General features: G+C 33.4%; 1 protein-coding gene across 3 annotated transcripts in view; it reads right to left on the bottom strand.

The window, feature by feature from the left end:
- The window catches only part of Rpap2 (RNA polymerase II associated protein 2), an 86,273-nt gene that overhangs the window by 39,803 nt on the left and 22,955 nt on the right, over window positions 1–23,515 (bottom strand). For all 3 annotated transcript variants that reach the window (XM_063254211.1, XM_063254213.1, XM_063254214.1), the window contains exons 8-10: window positions 21,870–22,785; window positions 11,221–11,303; window positions 9,350–9,430 (exon numbers count right to left, since the gene is read on the bottom strand). In XM_063254211.1, the coding sequence (XP_063110281.1) occupies window positions 9,350–9,430; window positions 11,221–11,303; window positions 21,870–22,785 (1,080 nt within the window). The remainder of the gene's footprint in view (window positions 1–9,349; window positions 9,431–11,220; window positions 11,304–21,869; window positions 22,786–23,515) is intronic.

Below are 23,515 nucleotides of genomic sequence, written 5' to 3'. Positions count from 1 at the left end.
CTACTTGTAACGGGTAAATAGTAGTGACACTTCATAAACTACTGAATAGTTAAAATGATCTAGATTTACGTTTTGCTCCTAATCTGAGTGAGAGAAAGCAAATATGGTATGACAATGCTTATATAAATACAGTTAACACTAAATACTGTAAATGGACAATATAAAAATAGTATAAAAAAGATGCACATTTACTTCACAGTGTAAGTCGCTTCTATGGAGAAAAGAATGGATTAGGAAAGGAAATAAAGGAGACGTCACTGTCTCTCTCTTCCTTCATATGAATTTCCTTGTATGTTCTCTTTGTAATAAGGACTGCCTGGGCTGCTCTATGAAAGAAATATAACTTGCCCCTCACCTCCGAACTCAATACTTCCAACTCATTTATTCTATTTTTCCTTTTCTAACACTTTTCATCTTCTAACGTATTATTTATTACTTGTTTTCTTTCATCCAAGGAGAGGAATCTTTGCATTCTTTATCTATTTATCCCAAGTATTATAGAATAAGTAACTGGCAACCAGAGGACATTTAATTAATATTTTTGAATTAATGAATTAACTTTTATTTTTTATTGAAGAATGTATATCTGAATAAAATTTTAGAAAATATTAAAATCTATTCTCCATAGTTTAAAGTATTTTTCAAAATTAAAAAAATATAGCAATAACTGCTATGAGTTTAGGGCCAGCCTGGCCTACATAGTGAGTTCAAGGCCAGCCTGAATGACATACTGAGACTCTGTCTCAAAAACAAATGAACAAAATATATACATATAGTGTTAATAGTCTGACAGATATGGGATTAATACTTAAATATGTTGCTTGATAATGTTTTGTCTTGGACATGTTATTTGAGGGCTGAAACCTTTTTATAAAAAAATTTTTTTTGAAATAGGGTCGTGTTATATGGTTCATACTGGCTAAATAGCCCAGCTGGCCTTGAACTCACAGCAATTCTCTTACTCAGTCTCCCAAATGCTGGGATTACAGTTGTATACCACCACACCCTGCCTTTTAAAAAAAATTTGATAAAACGAGGACAGTAATATCTCCTTTCAGAACTTTTGAGGATTAAATGTATAAAAGACATCCATAATACCAAATCCAATTGACTTATCTTAATCTATCAGTAGTATTTTGACAAGAGTGGATCATTTCCTTCTCTGTGGGACATTTTCACCTCTTTCACTGGCACTCCTTCTCAGAACTTTTAACACTAGATAGTCCCAGGTCCTCTTCTGTTAGGTGTCTTCTCTCCTCTATAAATACTGCTCCACTTTGGAGTTATTCTCAAAGCATTAAATATTAAGTTAACTATGTACTGGCAACTCTCAAATGTATTATCTCTATCTGAACCTCTTCCTTGAATTCAGATTTCTATAAGAAATGGTCAACTTGCCTACGGATATCTACATCTTGGTACCAGTCAATGGCTGTCCCATCCTTTCAGAATCCAGCTGCTCAGTCAAAAATTCTTATGGCTAAATTTGTCTCTTTATATCCCATGTCCAGTCATCAAATCATGATGGTTCTATCTTAAAAGCACAATCTGACTTATTATTTTATTTTATTTTTTAAGACTTTAAAAAACTACTTCCACTGCTTTCTTTCATTTTGGCTTCTATCTTTCTTGCCTAGATTACCTAAAAAGCCTAAATGGTCTCCTTGCTTCTGCCTATCTGTAATTCTTAACTCAGCAAACAGAATGATACTGTTAAGGAAAGGTACTGGATCATGGCAAGACATTGTTTTTTTCAGAACCCACCAACTATTCTCAGTCTTTCTCTGAGTCAAAGAACTGCAATGGTTATACATGACCTATAAACACTTTACCCACACTCCCTCAACAAAAATTTTTTTTGCTCTTGCCTTTGCCTGTTTCTCCAAGATTACTAACATGTTAAATATTCTGAGACCATCCAAGGCCCAATCCTCTCTTCAGGATTTTGCACTTGCTGCTCCCTCTATCTGAGGGAGATTTTCAGAGATAGCAACAGTTTCCTCCCATACTTGCTAGATCTTTACATAAATGGCTCTTTCTCAATGAGGTCTTCCTTAGGCACCTTTTTTTTTTTTTTTTTTTTTTTTTTTTTTGAGACAAGGTATCACTATGTAGTTCAGGTTGACCTTCAACTATGTTGCCCAGGCTGGCTTTAAAATCCTGGCAATCCTCCTGCCTTAGCTTCCCAAATTCTGTGATCATACGTGCATGCCACCATGTCCAACCTAAGTGGTCTCTTTAAAATAATAACTTTTTCTCTTCTCAGTACCATTTCCTTTTTCTATTTCTAGGAAGAAAGTAGAATAAACTGGGAAAGGGAAAAGCGTGTATCACCAGAAAATAATATGATGCCTGTTACATTTAAAAAAGATCGCCCCTTCCTAAAATGTGAGTTCCATGACAGAAGAGGCTCTTCAGTTTTGTTTTCTGCAGCATTTAAAGCAGAATCTAGCATATAACCAAAAAATAGTTCCCAGGTTAACAAAAAATGAAAATATCAGTTAAAAAGAACTTTGTTTTCTAAGGCCAGGCATGCTGTCATACATCGGTAAGCCCAGCACTCAGGAGGCTGAGGATCACCTCAAGTTTGTGGCTAGCCTGGGTTACAAAGTGAGCCCAAGGCCAACCTGCATTACAAGAGACCCTGTCTCAAAAAACCAAACCCCCTTCCCCCTCAAAAAATCCTTCTGTATACAAATTTCCCAAAGTTAACACAGATTTAAGAAATTGTCTAGTCATTTGGCAAAAAATATACTGAGTGCCTATTCACTCACTGCTTCAGGCTCTGTTCCAGGCACTGGGGAAATATAAATAAGAGTACTTAAGTATTAATAAAAGTACTTAAGAGTACTTTTAGTAGAACAACAAATTTTTTCATATTTTTCCTTTTGATGAGCCCAAATAATGTTTGATAATTCAAAAACAACAATAGTAATATCTAACATAAGAAAACATTCAAGAAGCATATCTTCAAAATATGGTAATTTGAAGCTCATATAAATTTAGAAAAATACAGCACCTTAATTCATCATTGATGGAATTTAAAGGGACTTTTGTGTCAAAATACAATTTTTCTTTTTGAGACAGGGTCTTGCTGCGTAGTTCAGGATGGCCTAAAACTCACTATACTTGCACAGGCTAGCTTGAACCTCTTGCCTCAGCCTCCCAAGTGCTGGCTCAAAATATAATTTTAATTCAACTCTATAAAAAAAATCTTGATTCAATTCTGAAGATTGTGAATTACTACCAAGCAGTTTGTGATGAAACCTGACCTATACTATGATAGGTAAATATTGTAACAATCCAGTTAACAGACAATAAGGAAATTCTGTGGAAAGAACAGCTCTATTCCTGGGGAAAGATTTTTCAAAGAGCTGAAAAAGCTGCTTTATGTTTAGGTCCTAAAATAGATTTTCAATTCTTTCTGCACATCAGAATCGTGTAGGGAATTTTAAAGAAATACTAATGTATATGTTCATCCCTAGTGAAATGAATCTCAATCTCCAGGGGTAGAGCCAAGTCTCTGTAGTTGTAAAACAACTCAGGTAATTCTGACACAGAAGTGGCATGTGAATCACTTTTCTACTAATTCCTATTATTGATTGTCATTTCAAATGAAAGGATATAGTTTTTTAATGTCAACTTTTCCCTACTGTCAAACTGACTGAAAAGATTTCTTCATACTAGTCACTATCATCGATACTAGTCACTATCATCATACTAGTGACTAGTATAAAGGAAACCTTAGCTATAAGCAGTCATATCCTGTCAGAATCTGAAGACTCTAATTAGTTATCTTTCCTGGGATCATTCTATACTCTAAGCACCCAATATTTTTCTGAAAGTCAGCAGAGCTAATTTAACTAATGTTTACTGAGCCATGTATTTTGACTCACTTGTAATGGAAAGTAAAGTTTTTAAAAAATAATTTATTTAACATCAAATTCTTTTTGGGGAACAGAATTTTATCAAAAACAATGCAGTTTTCTGGCTCGGTTTCTCCAAATTTTGTACTAAATTTCTCTATTAAAAGTAGTGAGAATATGAAATAAATTCCTATGTTTTCATCATAACTTTGAAAATGATCAACTAACTATTTCATCTACACAGCTTTTTATTGACTACCAACCTACCTACCTGGATAATTTTGAGATAAACAACTTTCATCATTTCATCTAATCTTTTTAAAATTTATTATAAATAATGCAGAATGTAACTGGAAGAGACTTAAAAGTTAATAATAAAAATGGCCTTAAAAGGTGATAGAATCGTTTATAAAGATTAGAGGAAAAGGACATTTGAAATTTCTCAGCCTGGTATGGTGGTGCATGCCTGTAATCCTGAAACCCAAGAGACTAAGGCAAGAGAGTTGCCATGAGTTTGAGGTCAGCCTGTACTACATAGTGAGACCCTGTATCCAAAAAAAAAAAAAAAAAAAAAAAAAGAAAGAAAAAAAATTCTCGTTATAACTGCAGTCTGTTAATGACATGCCTTTTTGTCTTGGCTATTTCAGATGTCACAAAGCTTAGTTTCATAGGTAAAAGGACCCCCTTTAAATAGAGTTCTTATTTGAAAGTCTTGACAAGAAACAAATAATTTAAAAAAACAATAACACAGTTGTATACCTTTGATATTAATGAATGCAGAGACAATCAATAATAGATGTTTACAAAATCTTTTTATAACAACTCCATTAGGCTCACTAGGTCTTTAAAATTCTCCTGACAGGAATAATCTGAGATTTTGATCTGTGAGATTACTGGTACCCTACTAAATATTCAGAACATACTGTTAGATGTTCCTTTGATGTGTGTTAAGTGAGGAAAGTAGTCAAATGGTTGGTGATCAGAAAGGCTGTCATTTGAGAGAAGGGGAGATAATAATGCAATTCAAATACCTACACACTCTCTCCTATGGTGCTAGGAATTCAAATCCAGGACCTCACATATACTAAGCACACACTCTGAGACATATCCCTAGTCTAAATTACTTATTTATACTTCAGGTCTTACTTTTACTTTTTTTTTTCCAGGTCCTTTAATGTCATTTCTTTAGAGAAGTGTCTTGGAAGATATAATGTTTTCCCCAGTTAACAAGGCCAGTTTCCTGTTGTAAGTTTCCATAACAAAAATTTATATATATTATGATTTACATTTATATTGTAAAATGATTACTAACAAGTTAATTAATATATTTATCACTTTATATAATGTTTGTGTATACTGTGATAATACTTAGCTCTTTCTTAGCAAATTCCAAGTACATGACAATGTATACACATGTAATTAATGTCTTCCATTGTAGACAGTAGAATGTGTAAAGCAGAGATTATATCCCAGTGCCTGTGGAGGGCCTAGCACACAGCAGGAAACAAATTAACATTTGTTGAGTATAGAGGTAAATTTATTCCCCCATGGAAAAGTTGTAAAGGAAGAGTAATATAGAAGAAAGGTAATGTAGTTTGGGGTAGAAGACAAACATTGGATTGAGAATTAATAAACCTGGCTTTCTCCTAATTACTAACAGGGCTAATTACAGCCTAGACACAGACAATGAAATAAATGAGATGTAATCACGTCCTTTATCCCAAATCCCAATCTAATCAAAAGTTGTCTTGTTTTGCTTTTTAAGATTTGAAGGCTAAATTAATGTTTTGCTGAGGGAACATTTTTTTAAACAGCTATATCTGAACATCTTAGAAGACGGCAGAATAGAGTAACAATCTTCAATATACAAATAGTTATAGAAGATAAAACTATAACATTTTGTTGAAGTTACTTTTGGGGATGAGGATGCAATTCAGTTTAATCCAGTTTTAAAAGTTCTTTTTTTTTTTTTTTTTTGCTGCTGAGGACTGAACACACGGCCTCATGGTATCTCCTACTAAAGATATATCCTCTGTTTTTAGAAGAAATTTTAATGGTCTAACTTGGTAACAAAATGACCAGACAGAAAACCAAGTGCAGAAGACACTGACTTTCTATATCAAAGCAAGAAACTTTCTCTGAAAAACTAAGTAGATTATTGTAAAAGCCTAAATTCCATATTTTCTTTTGTGATTAATATCTTTTCATCTACTACAAGAAGCAACAGGATATGGTGAAGTACAGATTGTATAGTCAGACTAACACCTAACTACTAGTGTGATTTGAGAGAGGTTAACCTCTCATCTGTCATGTGTACAGTGCTATCATTTAAAAAAAATTAACATGTAAAGTGCCAAGTACAGTTTGGTGCTCAGTGAGAACCGTATGTACTGACCTGAATCAAACATTATTACTAAGATTGCTTCAAAAGACCAGAAGAAACATGAAACATCTAAATTTCCAAGGCATAAGTAAGTAACAGTAAAGCAATCTTATAGGTGTTTTGAAAACTATAATTCATATAAGTTACCCTAAAACAAAGAAAACTCACCCATAATAAGGGAGTACTGGGCTTAATAACTTGCTGAAGGAGGGAAGGGAAAGTGAAGAGAATTAAGATGTCTTATGCACAGGTACCAACTCCTCATGATTAATATAATCATTATGTACTGCAAATGTACTAATAATTTAAAAATTACAATACCTGCTGTGATAACAGCTATCGAAATGCTGTTTGAAACCTGCAGTTAAATGTTTTATTAAATATATACATATATACACACACACATACATATATTTATCTTTAAAAAGGAAAACAAAACATAATTTGTGGTCTGTGATGGAAAAACAGAGTTCCTTAGAAGTGAAAAACAAAGCAAAACAATTACGAAGAATCACTATAATAGAATTTCAGTACTAATATAATTTCCCTTTGGTGAAAATTCTAAAATTATTGATTGGTTGCAGAAAGAAAAGAATATGAGAATGAAGGGGCCAACAGTTTTTAATTCATATTTTTTTGTATTGTGCTCTAGAGCAGATTCTAATTAAATCTCCTGCATAGTACTCAAAAGCCTGCCCTGTTGAAGGCACTATGCCAGACCAATGAAATCAGATTCCTTGGTAAAAGACCAAAGAGTAGAACTCAGATGATACTTTTTAAAGCTCCCAAAGTGATTACAATCAGCTTCCACACTTGGCCAAACCTCACTGATTAGAAATGCCTCTGAGAGTTTAACATTTTTTTCCATGAGTTTCCACTAAGTTTTGATAACCTCAGAATAGGTTCTTAGAAGAAGAAAAATACCATATTAGATATAAGAAAAAAATCATTCTACAAAGTGTAATCAAAATAAACTGTTACATATTCTAGAAAAGCAGGGTGAAAATGTATAGATCACGACAAGAAGGCTTCTTCTTTCTTCTGATGTCTCTAAGTGACTTCACCAGGTTTTCTCAGAAGAAAGTGATTATATAAGCTTGTTCACAAGGGTCTGAATGGCAAGTCCTTAAACAAGCTGATAAAACACAGAGGTGCACCTGATTTTCATCTTTCTACTCTTAAATATTGTCTTAGTATGATAGTAACTTTCTGATAAATCTTTTGAACAAATTCTAAACTTCACTGTAACACATTGTGTTTATCTCTTTAAAATTTACCATCAGTGCAGAGAAATTTACCTTTGGCCTTATTATTTGGCCAAACCCTCATTGTGGCTATTATGGCTTTGTCTAGATCACCCCCCACCAAAGCCTCATGGAGTCTTTTTCAGAGACGGCTGGATCTAGAATGTGTGATGCTAGGATTAAGCATGTGTGATTACTAAATTAGTTCACTGATTGGTTTGGCACTCGACCTAAGTGGGGTAGCTTACATAAAAGGGGAAGAAAGCAGCTGCTAAAATTGCATGTCACTTGCTTGCCACCCTTCTGTCTGCCCTCTTTTGCCATGGACTGTTTCTACTATGATGCTTCTCTGCCATGCCACCTTGCCTTGCAGCCAGCCAACCACTGACTGAAACCTTTACAAACTGTGAGCCAAATACACCTTTCCTCTTTACACTTTGGGCACTGGGTATTTTGTCTTAGCAACAAGAAAAGTAACTAAGTAGCAGAGCATTTGGTTAAATCATCCAAGACTAGGCAAACTTGAGGATCATTTCTAGCATTCTTTAATTTTTGTGTAATGAATGATATTGAGACTCCATTGTCTCCATGACAACTAAGCAGTGTAACAATCTCAGTAATTATATCATGTTCAGATTTATTATTACCTAAATATTCACTTTTTTTTTTTTGGTGCTGGGGATTGAACCCAGGGCCTTGAACATATAAGAAAAGAGTTCTACCACCGAGCCACATCCCCAGCCCCAGTTCACTTTTAAATATACACATCCTAGAGCCAGGCATGGTTGTACATGACTGTAATCCCAGAACTTGGGAGGTTGACGCAGGAGATCACCATGAATTTGAGGCTAGCCTGAACTACACAGTAAGACCCTGTCTCAAAAAACCAAAAGGGGGAAAAATGAATAAATGAATGAATGAATCAATCAATTTATGAACATCCCAGATAAGATGAAGTGAAATGTCCTTATGTGCTAGTTTGATCAGTTAGAAAAATCTCTATTGTTTTATTTCATGACTGATACCAATTCTCTATTTCCTTTTGACTGATACCAATTCTCTATTTCCTTTCTCTGTAATGCTTAGCACCTTAAAGCTTTTCTATGCAACTCAGAATGCAATCAATAGAAAAATGCTCAAAGCAGGAATTATATCCTAGAGTCTGTGCAGTGCCTGCTACATAGCAGGAAATGGATAAATGTTTGTTGTGTAAGGGAGTAAAACTTATTACCCCTGTGGGCAATTTGTAAAGGAAAAGAAAAATACAGAAGAGAGGTAACATGGTGTGAGGTGGAGGGGAAACAATGGATCTTATCGTTCACTATACTTACCTTCTCATAGGAGAGTTCTTCCTTGAAAGTTGGCATTATGATTATTTTCTATTGCCATATTGCCTAGAAAAGTAGTGGTCATCTTATACAGTGGTACCTCAGTTCATGAACTTAATTCTAACATATACTTGTAATTCAACTGCAAATCAGAGTCATGGAAAGAATTCTACAACCAGAAACATGAAAAGAGTTAAGTTTGTGACTTGAGGTACCACTGCATATTTATTTTGCTAAAATTTGCTTTTGGTTCATAAATTTAATTTTCCTTAATTTTAGGCTATTCTATAAATAAAAGATCCATACCAAACGTTCTATAAATAAATGATCCAAATCAAAGTTTGACCAAATAAATAGAAGACAAGAAGCAATGTTTAGGGGAAGAGAAAACAAGAACACTATATTTAGATGTGAGACATTAAAGATAAATTACTTACTTCATGCTTCAGTCTGCCCATGTATTCTCAAGGTTACTGCTAAAATCAAAATAGAATAACGGAGATGGAAAAGCAGAATGATAACACTAACCTGAAAGTTCGGACAAGATTTTTAAGTTGAGTGTAAATATCTCCTAAGGGAATCTGAAGAGGACCTAAAAGTTTAGGCAATCTGAAAATTAAAAAAAATTACACTCATTTTAAAATATGATTTAATTATATAGAAACATTTTGGGGGGTTAAGCTTATCTCTGAATTTCCATAGGCAATTATGGTACTTAGGTGGAAGTAGTGTGATTTTAAATAAAAAGTAAAGCTAGATTACGATTAATGAGGAAGAAGTCTTAAAGAAATATAGTAAATCTATACTGTACTTTGTAACCAGTTATAAATATAAAGCAATGAAATGCAAACTCATTTTGGCTGCAATCTGTATTTTTATCCTTGGGTTTTCTTGCCTAAAGAGCAATTTGACAGTATATAAACAATTATTAAATTGTAGATACTTTTATTTGTTTAAGACAGGATTTCACTATGCAGTCCAGGCTGCCCTTAAACTTACTTTGTAGTTTGGACTGGCCTTGAACTCACAGTGATCCTCCTGCCTCATCCTCAGGGCTGGGATTACAGGTGTGTACCACCATACCCATACTAGCTACTGGGCATGGTGGTACACACCTGTAACCATGCTGAGGAGAATTTTAAGTTCTAATTTAGCATGGTCCATTTAGGAAACCCTATCTCAAAATAAAGCAAAGGCCTAGGGATAGGTGAGAACATGAATGCTTGTTTTGTAAATCTTTTTGGTAGTAAAAAATTGGAAACAAATATATATCAATTCATTGGTTAAATAAATTATGACAGAGATATTTAATAAAATAAAAACCTTTAAAATAATGTAAATCTATATCTTTACATGGATAGATACAATAAATACAAATTGAAAAATGTATACATAGTATTATCTCATTTTTATAAAATACATACTGCTTTGGTACATATTACATACCAAATATATTTTATTCCTTCTAGATTTGTTCCTGTATCAGAGAGAACCAAAGGGAATGAATATACATACAGAAAATGTTATTTTCAAGCTGCTACAAAATTAACATTTTTGCATATTTAGAATCCTTAAACAATGATATGCTTTTTTCATGTTTTCTAGAAGCTAAAGGAAAAAATGCAGTTTGAAAAATTTAAGATAGCAGGGCTTTGTATGCCTGTAATCACAGCACTTAGGAGGCTGAGGCAGGAGGACTGCTGTGAGTTTGAGGCCAGCCTGGGCTACAAAGTGAGTTCAAGGCCAGCCTGAAACTGCACAGTGAAACCCTGTCTGAAAAAAAAAAATTAAGATAGCCCTCATACTTCTGCAGAAAAGGTTTTCAAATCCTTTTGACAAAAATCAAAACAGTAATTTTTAAGTGTCATTTATGAGTGGGCTATTTACAAGAACAATCACTTCTACCACAGGAAGCTAAAGTTAAAGGGTAAAGTAGGTGAACAAAAACTGAAGTTGTTGAGTGTGAAATAGTTCTATAAATATGTTTGCAGAGTGAGTTAACAGACCTTTAAAACTTGTTAATAACCTCTTACTCATGAAACTGATGTGACACATTTACCACAAATCAGTATTTAAATGGTCTAGCTTTGATATTTTTTTCCCCTGACTTCGCTGGCACTGGATTATAAGTATGAGTGAGGTATAGTAGTTTGGTTTTCTACTCCATAATCTCAACTTTCTTCTTTACAATGTTCCTCTATGTCTTCTAGACAAAATCTTTTATTTGCTGAACACAGTATGGTAAAAAATCTAAACCTCCCAGATGAAAAAAGCCATGTGAACTTTTTGTATTTTCTACAATGTTCAAAACAAATTGATAACATTTATCAATTATGAGCTCATCAATATCAAGTTAATCTTAAAATATTATAAAACTGGAATGGTAACCATATACTTACACTTTACTCAATTTTTCAAGTACGATGCGTTTTCTAATCTGATTCTGGGAACTTGAATCTATCAGCGGGAAGGTGGAATCATGCTGAATCAAATTTTTCAACAAAGCAAAACAGAATAATTAGGATAACATTCTTCCTTTTAATAAGCAGAACAAACATTAAATACCAAGTTTTATATCTCTGGTACAGTAGTAAAAAACTAGACTTGATTTGAGTATCAGTTCAACCATTAAGCTGATGTCAACTTGCTTAAATCATCTGCCCTCTTTTAAAAGTTAGTTTTCTCAGGGGCTGGAGATTTAGCTCAGCAGCATAAGCGCCTGCCTTGCAAGCAGGCAGTCGTGAGTTTGGTCCCCGGTACCAATAAAAAGGAAAAAGACAAAAAAAAAAAAAAAAAAAAAAAAAAAGTTAGTTTTCTCCTGTGTAACAGGACATTAATATCTCCTGTATAAAATGAGTTTGGTGGAATAGCTCTGAATTTCTTTGTTCAGTTCTCTAACCATCTCTTTCTTCTACTGCTCCTGAGTTTTCTCCAGGTCCCATCCAGTATCTGATTGCCCATTTGCCCTTATCAAAGGATCTCAGAATTTCCCACTGTCACTGTTTTTCCATTCTGTGTGTCCTTACCTCTCCACTTCCTTGTGGTTTATTTTTACAAAAATTTTTAATTTTTTCAACTCAGGACCTTGTACTTGCCACTGAGCTATATCCTCACTTCCTCAGTCCTGAATATTTTTAAAGAATCAAAAAAAGCAAATAACAAATGATAGATAAAATAATTCAAATCTTTCTCTGAGAACTGAAAAATCTGGGGGACAAAAAACCCCATGTTTGTTTGAAAGCATCAGAAAATTAACAAGGCAGTAAAGTACAATGAGCTGAGAGTACAGGGAAGGTACTTCAAGAGAGGGTGATTCAGGTACTGAGAACTTGGGTAGAGTTTCACTAATAAAAATGGAAGTTCAGGGCATGACAAAAAGAGAGATGGGCAACCCTCCCCAAGAGGGTTGCAAATTGGAACTAAGAAGAGACTGGGATTGGGACTTGGAAGAACCACACTCTAGGGAGAAGAATGTATAGAAAATAGACCAATTCTTACAAGGAACTGAATGGCATCTTCAAATCACCTCAAGCCCTGACTAGATTAAGGTGATCTGGGCCTGCTACAACCATGTTAAAAGCAAATCTATTCTAAAGGAAGAAAACACCATGCTGAAGCTCTAGTTATCTCTGTAAATTTTAATATACAATGTTTGGTACCTAAAAGTCAATACAATCAAAATCTGAAATATTAATCCATAGAATCAAGCACTCAGGAAATCTGGAACATGAAGTTATAAACAATATTTAAAATAACTGTTTAATATAGTCAAAAAAATGCCAAATTTGAAAATTTCAGTAGGGAGCAGGAAACTACGTAAAAAAAAAAAAACCGGTTTAAAGTTCTAGAAGTGAAAAATATTGATATCTGAAAGTAATAGCTCAAAGGATGGATAGTCTTAACAGCAAAGTAGAAATGACAGAGAGAGAAGAGGGAATAGGAAAATATTTAGAATGAAGCAGTCACCTCCCACACATAATATAAAGGATATAAAGAGTGTGAGACAAAAAAAGATACAGTAAAAATGACTACTAACATTTGTAGTCAGAGTATGAGGTAAAGAAGAGAAAAAGGAGCAAGAACAATGTCTCAAAAGACAATAACAGAATATTCTAAAACTGATAAAAAAATCAAGTCATAGATTCAGATGCTGCAACAGCCAAAAGGAGAAATATAATCATATTCTAGCAAAACATTGTAAAACTGAGGGTAAAGACACAAAAATCCTAAAAGTAGCTAGAGGAAGAAAACTTACATTTTCAAGAGAGTAGTAATAAGAGAAATATATATACAAGCCAAAAGAAAAGGGAATCATTTTTTTAAGGGAATTGCTAATGCAGATGGTAACATTCAGGAAAATATCTCTCAAAAGTGAAACCAAAATAGTTTTCTAACAATCAAAAATGAGAAAATTCATTATCAGCAAACTGATATTAAAACAAATGAATGATATCCTTTAGGTACAAGGCAAATGATGCAGATGAATAAATGATAATGCAGGCAGGCATATAAAATAATGAAAGAATATTGTAAATCCAACTATCAGCTACAATTTTGTAGAATTTAAAAGAGAGAATAAAAATACCAAATAATTTCCAGGTTATGGAGTTTTTGCAGTTTTTTTTGCCATTAATTTCCAATTTCACTGCACTATCATCAGATGATATGCATGGGATAATTTCAGTTCCTTTGCTTTTATTTAAGCATGTTTTATGAGCCAGTATATGATCTATTTTAAAGAGCATCCCTTGTGCAGCTGAGAACAATGTGTATTGTGATGTTGGATGGAACACTGTAAATATTTAGTAAGTCTTTTGTTCACAAGTTTGGCTCAGTTCTGACATTTCCTTGCTGGTATTTTGTCTAGTTGATTTATTTCTTTGTGACAATGGGGGTTAAAAGTCCCCCATTACAATTGTGCTATTTTTTTATTTTTATGTCTATTAGTATTTACCTTATAAAGTTTGGTGCTCTCATACTTGGTGCATGCATATTTATGTGTTTTTGTTTTTTGGTACTGGGGCTTGAACTCGCGACCTTGTGCTTGCCAGGCAAGTCCTTATGTCTCTGAGCTAAATCCCCGGCCCTCATATTTATGTTTTTTATTTCTTCCTCTTGAAATTTTTCCCTAACAGGAATGTAGTGATTTTCTTTGTTTCTTTTAATCACTTTTGGTTTGAAATTCACATTGTGTGAAAACATAATAGCTACCCCTGCTTTTTCTGGGTTCCTGGGGCATGGAATATTGCCTTCTACCTTTTGACTTTCAGTTTCCGAACTTCTTTTTGAGTTATATATGTTTTTTATATACAGCATGTTGTTGGATTTTGTTTCCTGATCCATTCAACCAGTCTGTTTCTTTTGGTTGGTGAATTGAGGTGACTTATTACACTGATGGTTATAACTGATTCATATTGGCCATGCATATCATTTGATGATAGTGCAATGAAATTGGAAATTAATGGCAAAAAACTTCAAAAACTCCATAAACACCTGGAAATTAAATAAAACCCTCCAGAACAACCAATGGGTCACAGATGAAATTAATTCCTACAATTAAATGAAAATTCAGATACAACATTTTGGAATGTGTGGGACACAATGAAAATAATGCTAAAAGGGAAATTTATAGCAGTGAATTTTCACATTAGTAAAACAGAAGGAGCACAAATAAAAACTTAATGTTGTACTTCAAGCTTCCAGAAAAAAAAGTCAAGACCAAAGCTCTCAGAAGGGAGGAAATTATGAATATCAGAGCAGAAGTTAATGCAATAGAAACTAAGAAAATAATACAAATAATTAATGAATCAGTTAGTTCTTTGAATTAATAAAACTGGTAACTCTTAGCCAACCTTATCAAAAAAGGAAAGAAACAACTGAAATCCATGCACTGAGAAATGAAAAGTGTGAAATCATTACAGATCCTGTGGAAATTCAAAAGATCATCAATACCTACTTCAAAAATCATTACTCTCATTGGGTGGAAAATACAGAAGAAATGAACAGATTACTGGATATGTATTAATTATCAAAGCTGAATCAAGAAGATATAAAAATTCTGAATAACCCAATATCAGTTAATGAAATTGAAAATGTAATTAAAAACTTAGTAACAAAGAAAAGCCCAGGTACTGATGCTGATTTCTACAAGAAATTTAGAGAATTCTGCAAATGCTGAAATTCTTTAATGAAATTGAAAGGGAAGTAATACTACTTAATTCATTCCCGGAGGCAAGTATTACCCTGATACCAAAACCATAGAAAGACCCAACCAAAAAGAGAACTATAGGCCAATTCCCAAAGAACATAGATGCAAAAATCCTCAGTGAAATATTAGCAAAGAGAATGCAGCAAATTGTCAAGAAGACAATACACACCATGACCAAGTGAGATTCATCCTAGGGATGCAGATATGTAAATATGTAAATCATATTTAAATATGTAAATATGTAAATCAATAAATGAAATACACCATATCAACAGAGTGAAACATAAAAATCACATCATCATCTCAATAAATGCAGAAGTTTCTGACAAAGTCCAACACTCATTCATGATTAAAAAAAAAAACCTGCAAAAAATCAGAATACATGGTCTTTACCTCAATCTGATAAAAGTGATCCATGACAAACCAATAGTCAACATCATGACATCAGTGCTCAAAATCTGAAAGCTTTCACTTTAAAATCAGGTACAAGATAAGGATATTCACTATCACCATTCCTATTCAATATAGTTCTGGAAACATTATCCAGAGCAATTAGACAAGAGAGAAATAAATAGAATGAGGATAGGAAAGGAAGAAGTTAAATTGTAATTATTTGCAGATGACATGACACTGTACACAGAAGACACCAAAAACTCTACCAAAAAACTTACAGATTTAATTACCACATTTAGTAGTATTGCTGGATACAAAATCAACTTTCAAAAATCAATAGCCTTCCTACACACAAACAACCAACTTACTGAGAGAAACGAGGGAAACCACAGCCTTCATTATAGCATCCAAAAAAGTGAAATACTTAGGAATCACTCTAACAAAGGAAGTAAAAAAAAAAATCTATACACTGGAAATTACAGTATTCTGAAAAAAGGAGCTTGAAGAAGATATCAGAAAATAGAAAGATATCCTTTGCTCATAGAAATGGTCATACTTTCAAACTGTTACACAGATTAATGCAATCCCAATCAAAATACCATTAACATACCCCATAGAAGTATATAGAAACATTGCTAAAATTAATCTAGAACCAGAAGAGAGCTAAAATACAAAAAGCAATTCTGGACAATAAAGACAAAGCCGGGGCATCAAAATCCCTGACCTGAAATTGTGTTACAAAGCTATTGTATGGTAGTGGGAAAAAAAACCCCCGCAGACCCTAGGACCAGTGGAACAGACTAGAAGATGTAGATACAACTATGAACACACTTGGCCACCTTATCTTTGACAGAGGAGCCAAACATGTTCACTAGAAGATAGATTCTTTAATAAATGGTGCTGGAAAAACTGGTTGTCTATATTCTGAAGACCAAAAACAGACCCATGTTAATCACCATGCATTAAACTAAAGTCAAAGTGGATCAAAGATCTAAAGTTAGTTATACTATTAATGTCTTAGTTTCTAGAAAAGGAAGGTTTGCGCTAATATCAACTGAAGAGCTTTTTATGTCCATATCGTGTACTAATTAATAATATGCAATGCATTAACTATTGTTATTCTCCTATCATCTTGTTTTATCTTTTTTTCCATAAAACAAAATAAAGTAGATAGAGAGATCTATTCTATTATAGTTAGCATAGTGTTGGTTCAAAGATAAACAGATAAATTAATCATACATTTATAAACATCTCATTTATGAAAAGGTTCACACTGTAGAGCATTGAGAAGAAAAATCTTTATATATGGGGCTGGATAAATTGAATATACATATGAGAAAGCAATGAGATCTGACACATACTTCTTACCACACAGGAAGCAAAAAATATAAATGTGAAAGAAAAAGTTTCTAGAAGATAAAATCTGGAATAAGCATAAATTTTATAAAAAATTAAAGGGAACATTAGAAAAATGGATCAAAAGGCTATGTATGAAATTCAAATGTTAAGTTTCAATAAAAGATTATGTTTGCAATGCATGTAAAAAACAAAAAGAGTGTGAAAACTGCTAAGCACAGTGGCACACATCTGTAATCCCAAGCACTGAGGGAAGTTCAAGCAGGAGACTTATAAATTCAAGTCCTGCCTGGGCAACTTGGTAAGATCCTATCTCAAACTAAAAAATAAAAAGATCTGGGGAAGTAGCTCACCCTAGGTTCAATTCCCAGTACCACAAAAATAAAACCAAAAAGACTTAAAACTGCAAACCTAAAATATTTCTACTGGGCATAGTAGTGCACTACCTATAAAAACAGCACTCTGTGGGGCTGTGGTGGGAGGATTACCAGTTTAAGCTCAGTCTGGGGAATTTAGTGAAACTGTTTCAATATAAAAAATAATTTTAAAAAATTAAGAATATGGGCTGAGGATAACTCAGTGTGAACCCCTGGATTCAATCTCCACTACAAAAAATAATTCTTATAAATCAGTTAAGACAAAAGCCCAAGATACTCTAGTGGAAAAAAAGACTTGAAGAAGTACTCACAAGAGAGACTATTCAAATGGTTAATAAACATTTCAAGCAATAAATGTGTTTAATTCATTAATTGTAAGACAAATATGTTAGTTCCAAGCAGTTCTACTAGCATAGCTAAAACAAATACTATCAAAAGTCTGCAAGGAAATCAAGTTTCATACAGTGGTAGTACAACTTTAAATTGAACAACCACTTTTGAAAATTGTTGAACATTAACAATAGTTGTATATATATGTACAATCTGGTAATTACAGTACTAGCTACATTTCCTTCAGAACTGCATGCACATTAGGAGAGATATGGACAAGAAAATTCACTATACCACTATTTATAATAGTACCAACTTGAAAACAGTTTAAATATTTATTAACATAAATTGTAGTCTCCCCTTATCAGAGGTCTCGCTTTTCAAAGTTTTAGTTAGCTATGGTCAATCACGATCCAAAAATATTAGACGGAGAAGTCCCATAAAAATGGATGTTTGAAATTCATAGTAGCACAATAAACTCTTGCTCCACCTAGCAAGGGACATAAAACATCCTTCTATCCAGCATATTCAGTTTATATGTCACTCTATCCTGTTAGTCACTTGGTAGCTACAGATCAACAGCGGTGGGTATCATAGATTCTGTGTTCAGGTAGACTTTATTTTACTTAGAAATGGCTTGAAGTACAAGGGTAGTGATGGTAGCAGTTCAGATAAGCTTGAGAGAAACTGAAAAGTGCTTTAAGCGAAAATGTGAAAATTCTTCACTTAAGAAAAACTATAGTATGCTGTGATTGCTAATATCTACAGTAAAAATAAACAATATCATGAAATTGTGAAAGAAAAAGAAATTCATGCTAATTTTGCTGTCACATCGCAAACTCCAAAAGCTTCATCTACAATGATTAGTGACTAGTAAGTTAACATGGAAAAGACATTATAACTTGCAAGTAGAAGACAAGAACAGAAAATATGTTCCAAATGACAGCAACTTGTTGTTCCAGAAAATATTAATCTTGTATGAAGACTTTAGCAAGGGATACCTGAAATGAGTGATATCAAGCAGTGACACTGATTCAGAAATTAGTTTGGACTGGATAGACTGCACCTGCCAATGAAGAAGTTACCGCCACATTTTTGTCAGAATTGATTAAAGAGAAAAGCACCATTCAAAACATGTCCTCTACTATGATGAAACTGGGGCCTCATAAATGATGATGCCCAATAGAACCTACATTCATAAAAGTACAGCACATAAAACATGGAAGGACAGATTAAATCTGGATATGGCAACTAAGACATGTAAGTCAAGCAGTAAGAACTCATGCACTCTTGGAAAGATAGTAAAATATTTCTGCCTTTGTTCTAGCTGCATAATCAGAAAATGGAAGGGACAACTACCTTGTTTGTGGAATGGATCCACTGATGCTTTATCCCAGTTGAGGAAGGGCTGGAATTAACGTCTGATTTAATAAAAGGCAATACACCTGACTGTCCTAAATCTGTTAGCTATGAAAGCAAAAATGTGAAGTATATAAAGTTGTGCTTTAATCTCTAAATACAACCTTCTGATTTCAGCCCCTCTGTCAGGGTATTATTTGCTTTCCCAAATCCACATGTACCCACCAGCTATTTGATTAGCAATAGAGGCAGATCCTAATATGGACTTAATGACAGTACCAGAAATCATTTGCTATTGCTGACACAGCAGCATTCACTAAAGCTGCAATGGATGAGTTGAAACCAGACACTGTAAATGCCTCCTTGAAGAACTTTTGAAGTGAGGTCATAATAATTTTAAAGGCTTAAGATTTGATGGAGAATTTATGAAAATAGCTTGTGCAGTTTAGTGGAGAAAGATTTACTAATATGTTTGATGAAGTGGAAACTTAATGAAGGCTATCAAAAATTATAAGCAAGCAAGGAACTGGAAGAACTTTTGAGTCATCTACAGAGGAAGTGGGAGATGAAGAAACTGAAGTAATCAGCAAAAACTGCCACTACTCAAACTTGCTCAAGTGTTTCAAATCACAGATACTAGTGGACAAAATTACAGAATATCATCCTTGGATGGAACACAGCATTAAAGTCACTTGCATCATTGCTGAAGGATCATAATAATGTTTCCAAAATGTTTCAGCAAAATATACCTTCAACTACCAAAGATCCCCAATGACTGATATCATCTGTAACTGACATCCAATGACTGACATTATCATGGCTTGATGATGATCCAGAATCACCTGAAGCAGATGATTTTCTGGACACATCATTAGAAAGTGAACATTACACCTAACATTACACCACAATGCCTACATCATTCACCTTACTTTGTATATCAGATAGGCCCTGTACTATCTCCCATCATGACAAGAAAGATGAATGTGGCAAAATATTTTGAGAAAGACTACATTCATACAACTTTGTGAAGTTACAACTGTTCTATTGTGATTGCTGTCAATCTTTTACTGTGCCAATTTTAAAAAACTAAACTTACTGTAGGTGTATATTAGTGATGGAGAACCTTTTAGAGTTTTCAATGATACAAACAGCCTGCTGAGGCATGTGTGCCACTCCTGGTGTAGATGTTTAGGAAAAAACATACAAAACTTGGCATTCTCCCTGGCTTTAAGCATTCACTGGGAGTCACAGAACATATCCCCGAAGGATGAGGGTATACTGTATTCATATAATGGAATCCTACAGCAACAAAAGAATAAACTATACTACATATAACAACACAAATGACTCACAAACATGACACTACATCAGATAAGATGGATACCTAATTTATTATAGTAGTCATTAATTTTAGAAAGAGTGATTAAGAATAGATGTTAGTGGAATCTAGTTTAGTTGTAATGATTGGTTTCTTGGTTTTGATCATATGGGTGTATTCATATGTGAATTTTCAATGAGCTATATTCTCACAGGCATTTAAGCCACTGAGCTGAATCCCTGGTCCTCTCATTTATATTGCAATGAAAATATTTAAAGTATTATGGAACAATAGAAAAAATAGTAAGTTTCAGGTATTACTTTCTCCCTTTTTTTTTTTTCAGTACCAGGGATTGAACTCACGACCTCGTGCTTGTAAGCAGGCGCTTATGCCACTAAGCTAAATCCCCAGCCCCTCTCCCTTTTTTTATAAGCAAAGAAATGATTTTAAAAAGTGATATAAAATAGTAGGTTTATGGAGCGTAGTGTGAGATGCCACTGATTCTGCCAGCTTAATATAAGTTTTGGATGCTGTCTAGTAATACAGTTAATGTGTGTTCAAATATGTGCTAGGCTAGAAAAAAATTGTATAGAAATAAATTTATGTTCCTTGTTTGAGAGTCTTGCTATATAATTCAGGCTGGCTTTGAGCTCACTATATAGCCCAAGCTGGCGTCAAACTCAAATTTGCAGTGATACTTCTACTTCAGCCTTCTGAGTATTAAGATTAGAAGTGTGTACCACTATGCCTGGCCAGAAGTTTCTAAAGTTTTACTATGTTTCCTCTTCTATCCTCTTTTCAAATCTTCAAATATATTTTTAAATTTAGAGCCATGCTTACTCAGAAGTCTTTAGTAGCAAAGTTTCATGATAAAAACAAGGTTATTACCTATTTTTTCTTACACCAAATGATTTTGGTTCCCAGACAGTACCTATCACAACTAGGGACTAGAAATACTAAAAGATTTTTCCTAAATATTAGTGGCATACATTCAGTTTTGACATATTAAGACTACTAACTGAAAACCTATCATACATCATGCACTGTGTAAGTGCCATATGTTATTTTTAAAACAACTGAGCAAGGGAAGGTATTAGTAGTACCACTTACAGATGAGGAAACAGACTCAAGAAACTAACTTCTTGTACAACAAGTAAATCACAACAGATACTGAAATCTAAATCTATCTGAATGTATTTTCCATTCTCCATACCCATTATTTTCCCAGTAAGTCTCCTTTATTATTTCACCTCTAATATATTAAGTGTACATGGTTGCCATATATTATTCAGATGAATATTTTACTATTCAATTAATAAGTCTATTCTATTGCATTAAGTCACATGGAAAATAAAACACAAACATTCCACATAGGAATTTGAAGAATTCATAACAATGAAGAAGCCTCTTCAGAGTCCACTATTATTACATGAACAAATTTTAAGAAAATATAGTTAATCTTTCTAGTCTACTCTTGCCAATCAGAGAAAAAAACATGTATTACACGCTTAAGAAAACTTACTAAGAACAAACTTCAACACAATTATAAAATAGTAATGCCAATAGTGAAGACAGTATGTTAAACCAAAAGATAGAATTACTAAAAAAGTTTAAAATTTAACATTTAATATACATATTCCTGCTCCAAGATTTGTTTATGATCAATTTTCCAAATGCTAGGAACCCCCAAAACTCATCAAGACATACCTCTTCTGAGTCTTGTGATATGGTGGTATCTTCATTCAAAACATACTGTCCTCTATAAAATTCCCTGATCCTCAGATTGAATGTTTCAGTTTCTTTTTTCAAGGACTCATAACTTGGTAGTGTCTTAACAGCTGTATCTGAGCCTCTGAAAGGTAAAGACTCATCCAGGCTACTCTGAGGTCCCCGTAAAGGAAGGGAGTGATTATCGGAATCAGAGTTTATGTCATCTTCATCAAGTTCTTCATTAACTACACAAGTTGAAGAGGGTTTCAAACATACAGAAGCACACTTTTGGCCATACAAAAATCTCAAAGTTTCTTCTGTCTTCCACTCAATCAAAGTCTCCCTCAGAACTTTAAGTAAGTTCATCTTTGCAATTTCAGGACACATCTGCACTGAACTAGAAACTTGATTTGATTTGGCAAATTTCTTCTTAAAATGCGCAGCACTTTTCTTACTTATACCTACAAGAGTTACTTCTGATGTATTACATTTGTTTTCAAAATATCCTAAAGCATTTAATCTTGCATGTGAAGGATTTTTTGAAGAAATTCTTTCTTTTTGAAAAGGAAGTTCACAAGCAGCAGCTTTCTTTTGATTATCTAATGTGCAAATGCCTAACTGCTCAGTGACTTCTACTAGTGTCTGTTCTTTGTCTTTGAGTGCGGAGTTAGTTTTTTGACCAGTTTTCTTTTTCCTTATGCCTTTTTTGTGCAGCTGTGGCCCTGTACCCATTGCATTTGGCCCATTTCCTGGTAGAATGGAGGAAACAAAATCTTGTTCATTATCACTGCTATTATCACTACAAGTGGTAGAAGAACTAGATTCATATTCCTTTTCAAAATGACCAGGATTATCAATATCTGATGTTTTAATGGCTTTACTGTATAACTGTACTTCTTCTCCTGAATGGCCACTGCAAAAAAATGAAAGATAAACACAGTAACTATAACAGGAAAGCAAAATCTTCCAAGGTTATTTACAATTTGTAACTCTTAAGGTAGAAATTTTATTCCCTAGGCATACTCTTACTTATAAGTGCTGCTATATACATTTTAAAATGCTATAATTTTTCTATATGTAATATATATTTGATATAGTTCTTTCATCTTTCTTCTTTTTACCCATTTCCCCCATCCTCCAATTATTTTTAAATGGTTAAAGCAAAATAAGAACAAAACTTTAACAATTCTATTTTACTGAGTTATTTGAGTTTTTATCTATTGTTTCTGCGTCTGCTTTCAGTAGACATTTTTAAAAAGCTTATGTTTTGAGAATTTCATTACTGGCTTCTCAAAAAACACATTATAGGAACTCTGTTAAAGTTTGAAAGATAGAGGAATATTTTCTAATTCTCACTGTTTCATACAGAAAATTCCATAGAATGAAAAACACAAGAAAGTCATAGCAGAAAATAAAGTTGGCAAGCTAACATTTTCTAATAAAAGACATTTAAATTTGAAAAATTTTTGAGAGTTCCAACAGAATGACAACAAAGAAAGACAAGAGTTGTTCCTTTAACTATGTTTTTTAATATTAGATTTGAATAAGATTAGAAATTATAAAGATGGAAGGCAAAGAGTAGAGTAGCTTTGGTAATTCAACCTGAAACAAATTAAGGATGAGTAAGCAATTGTTTTCATGCA

The sequence above is a fragment of the Cavia porcellus genome, unplaced genomic scaffold (assembly GCF_034190915.1).
Source record: "Cavia porcellus strain 051 isolate PalLab524CR breed Dunkin Hartley unplaced genomic scaffold, mCavPor4.1 scaffold_1, whole genome shotgun sequence".
NCBI classification, from domain to species: Eukaryota; Metazoa; Chordata; class Mammalia; order Rodentia; family Caviidae; genus Cavia; species Cavia porcellus.
This window is presented reverse-complemented; position numbering and strand designations above follow the sequence as displayed.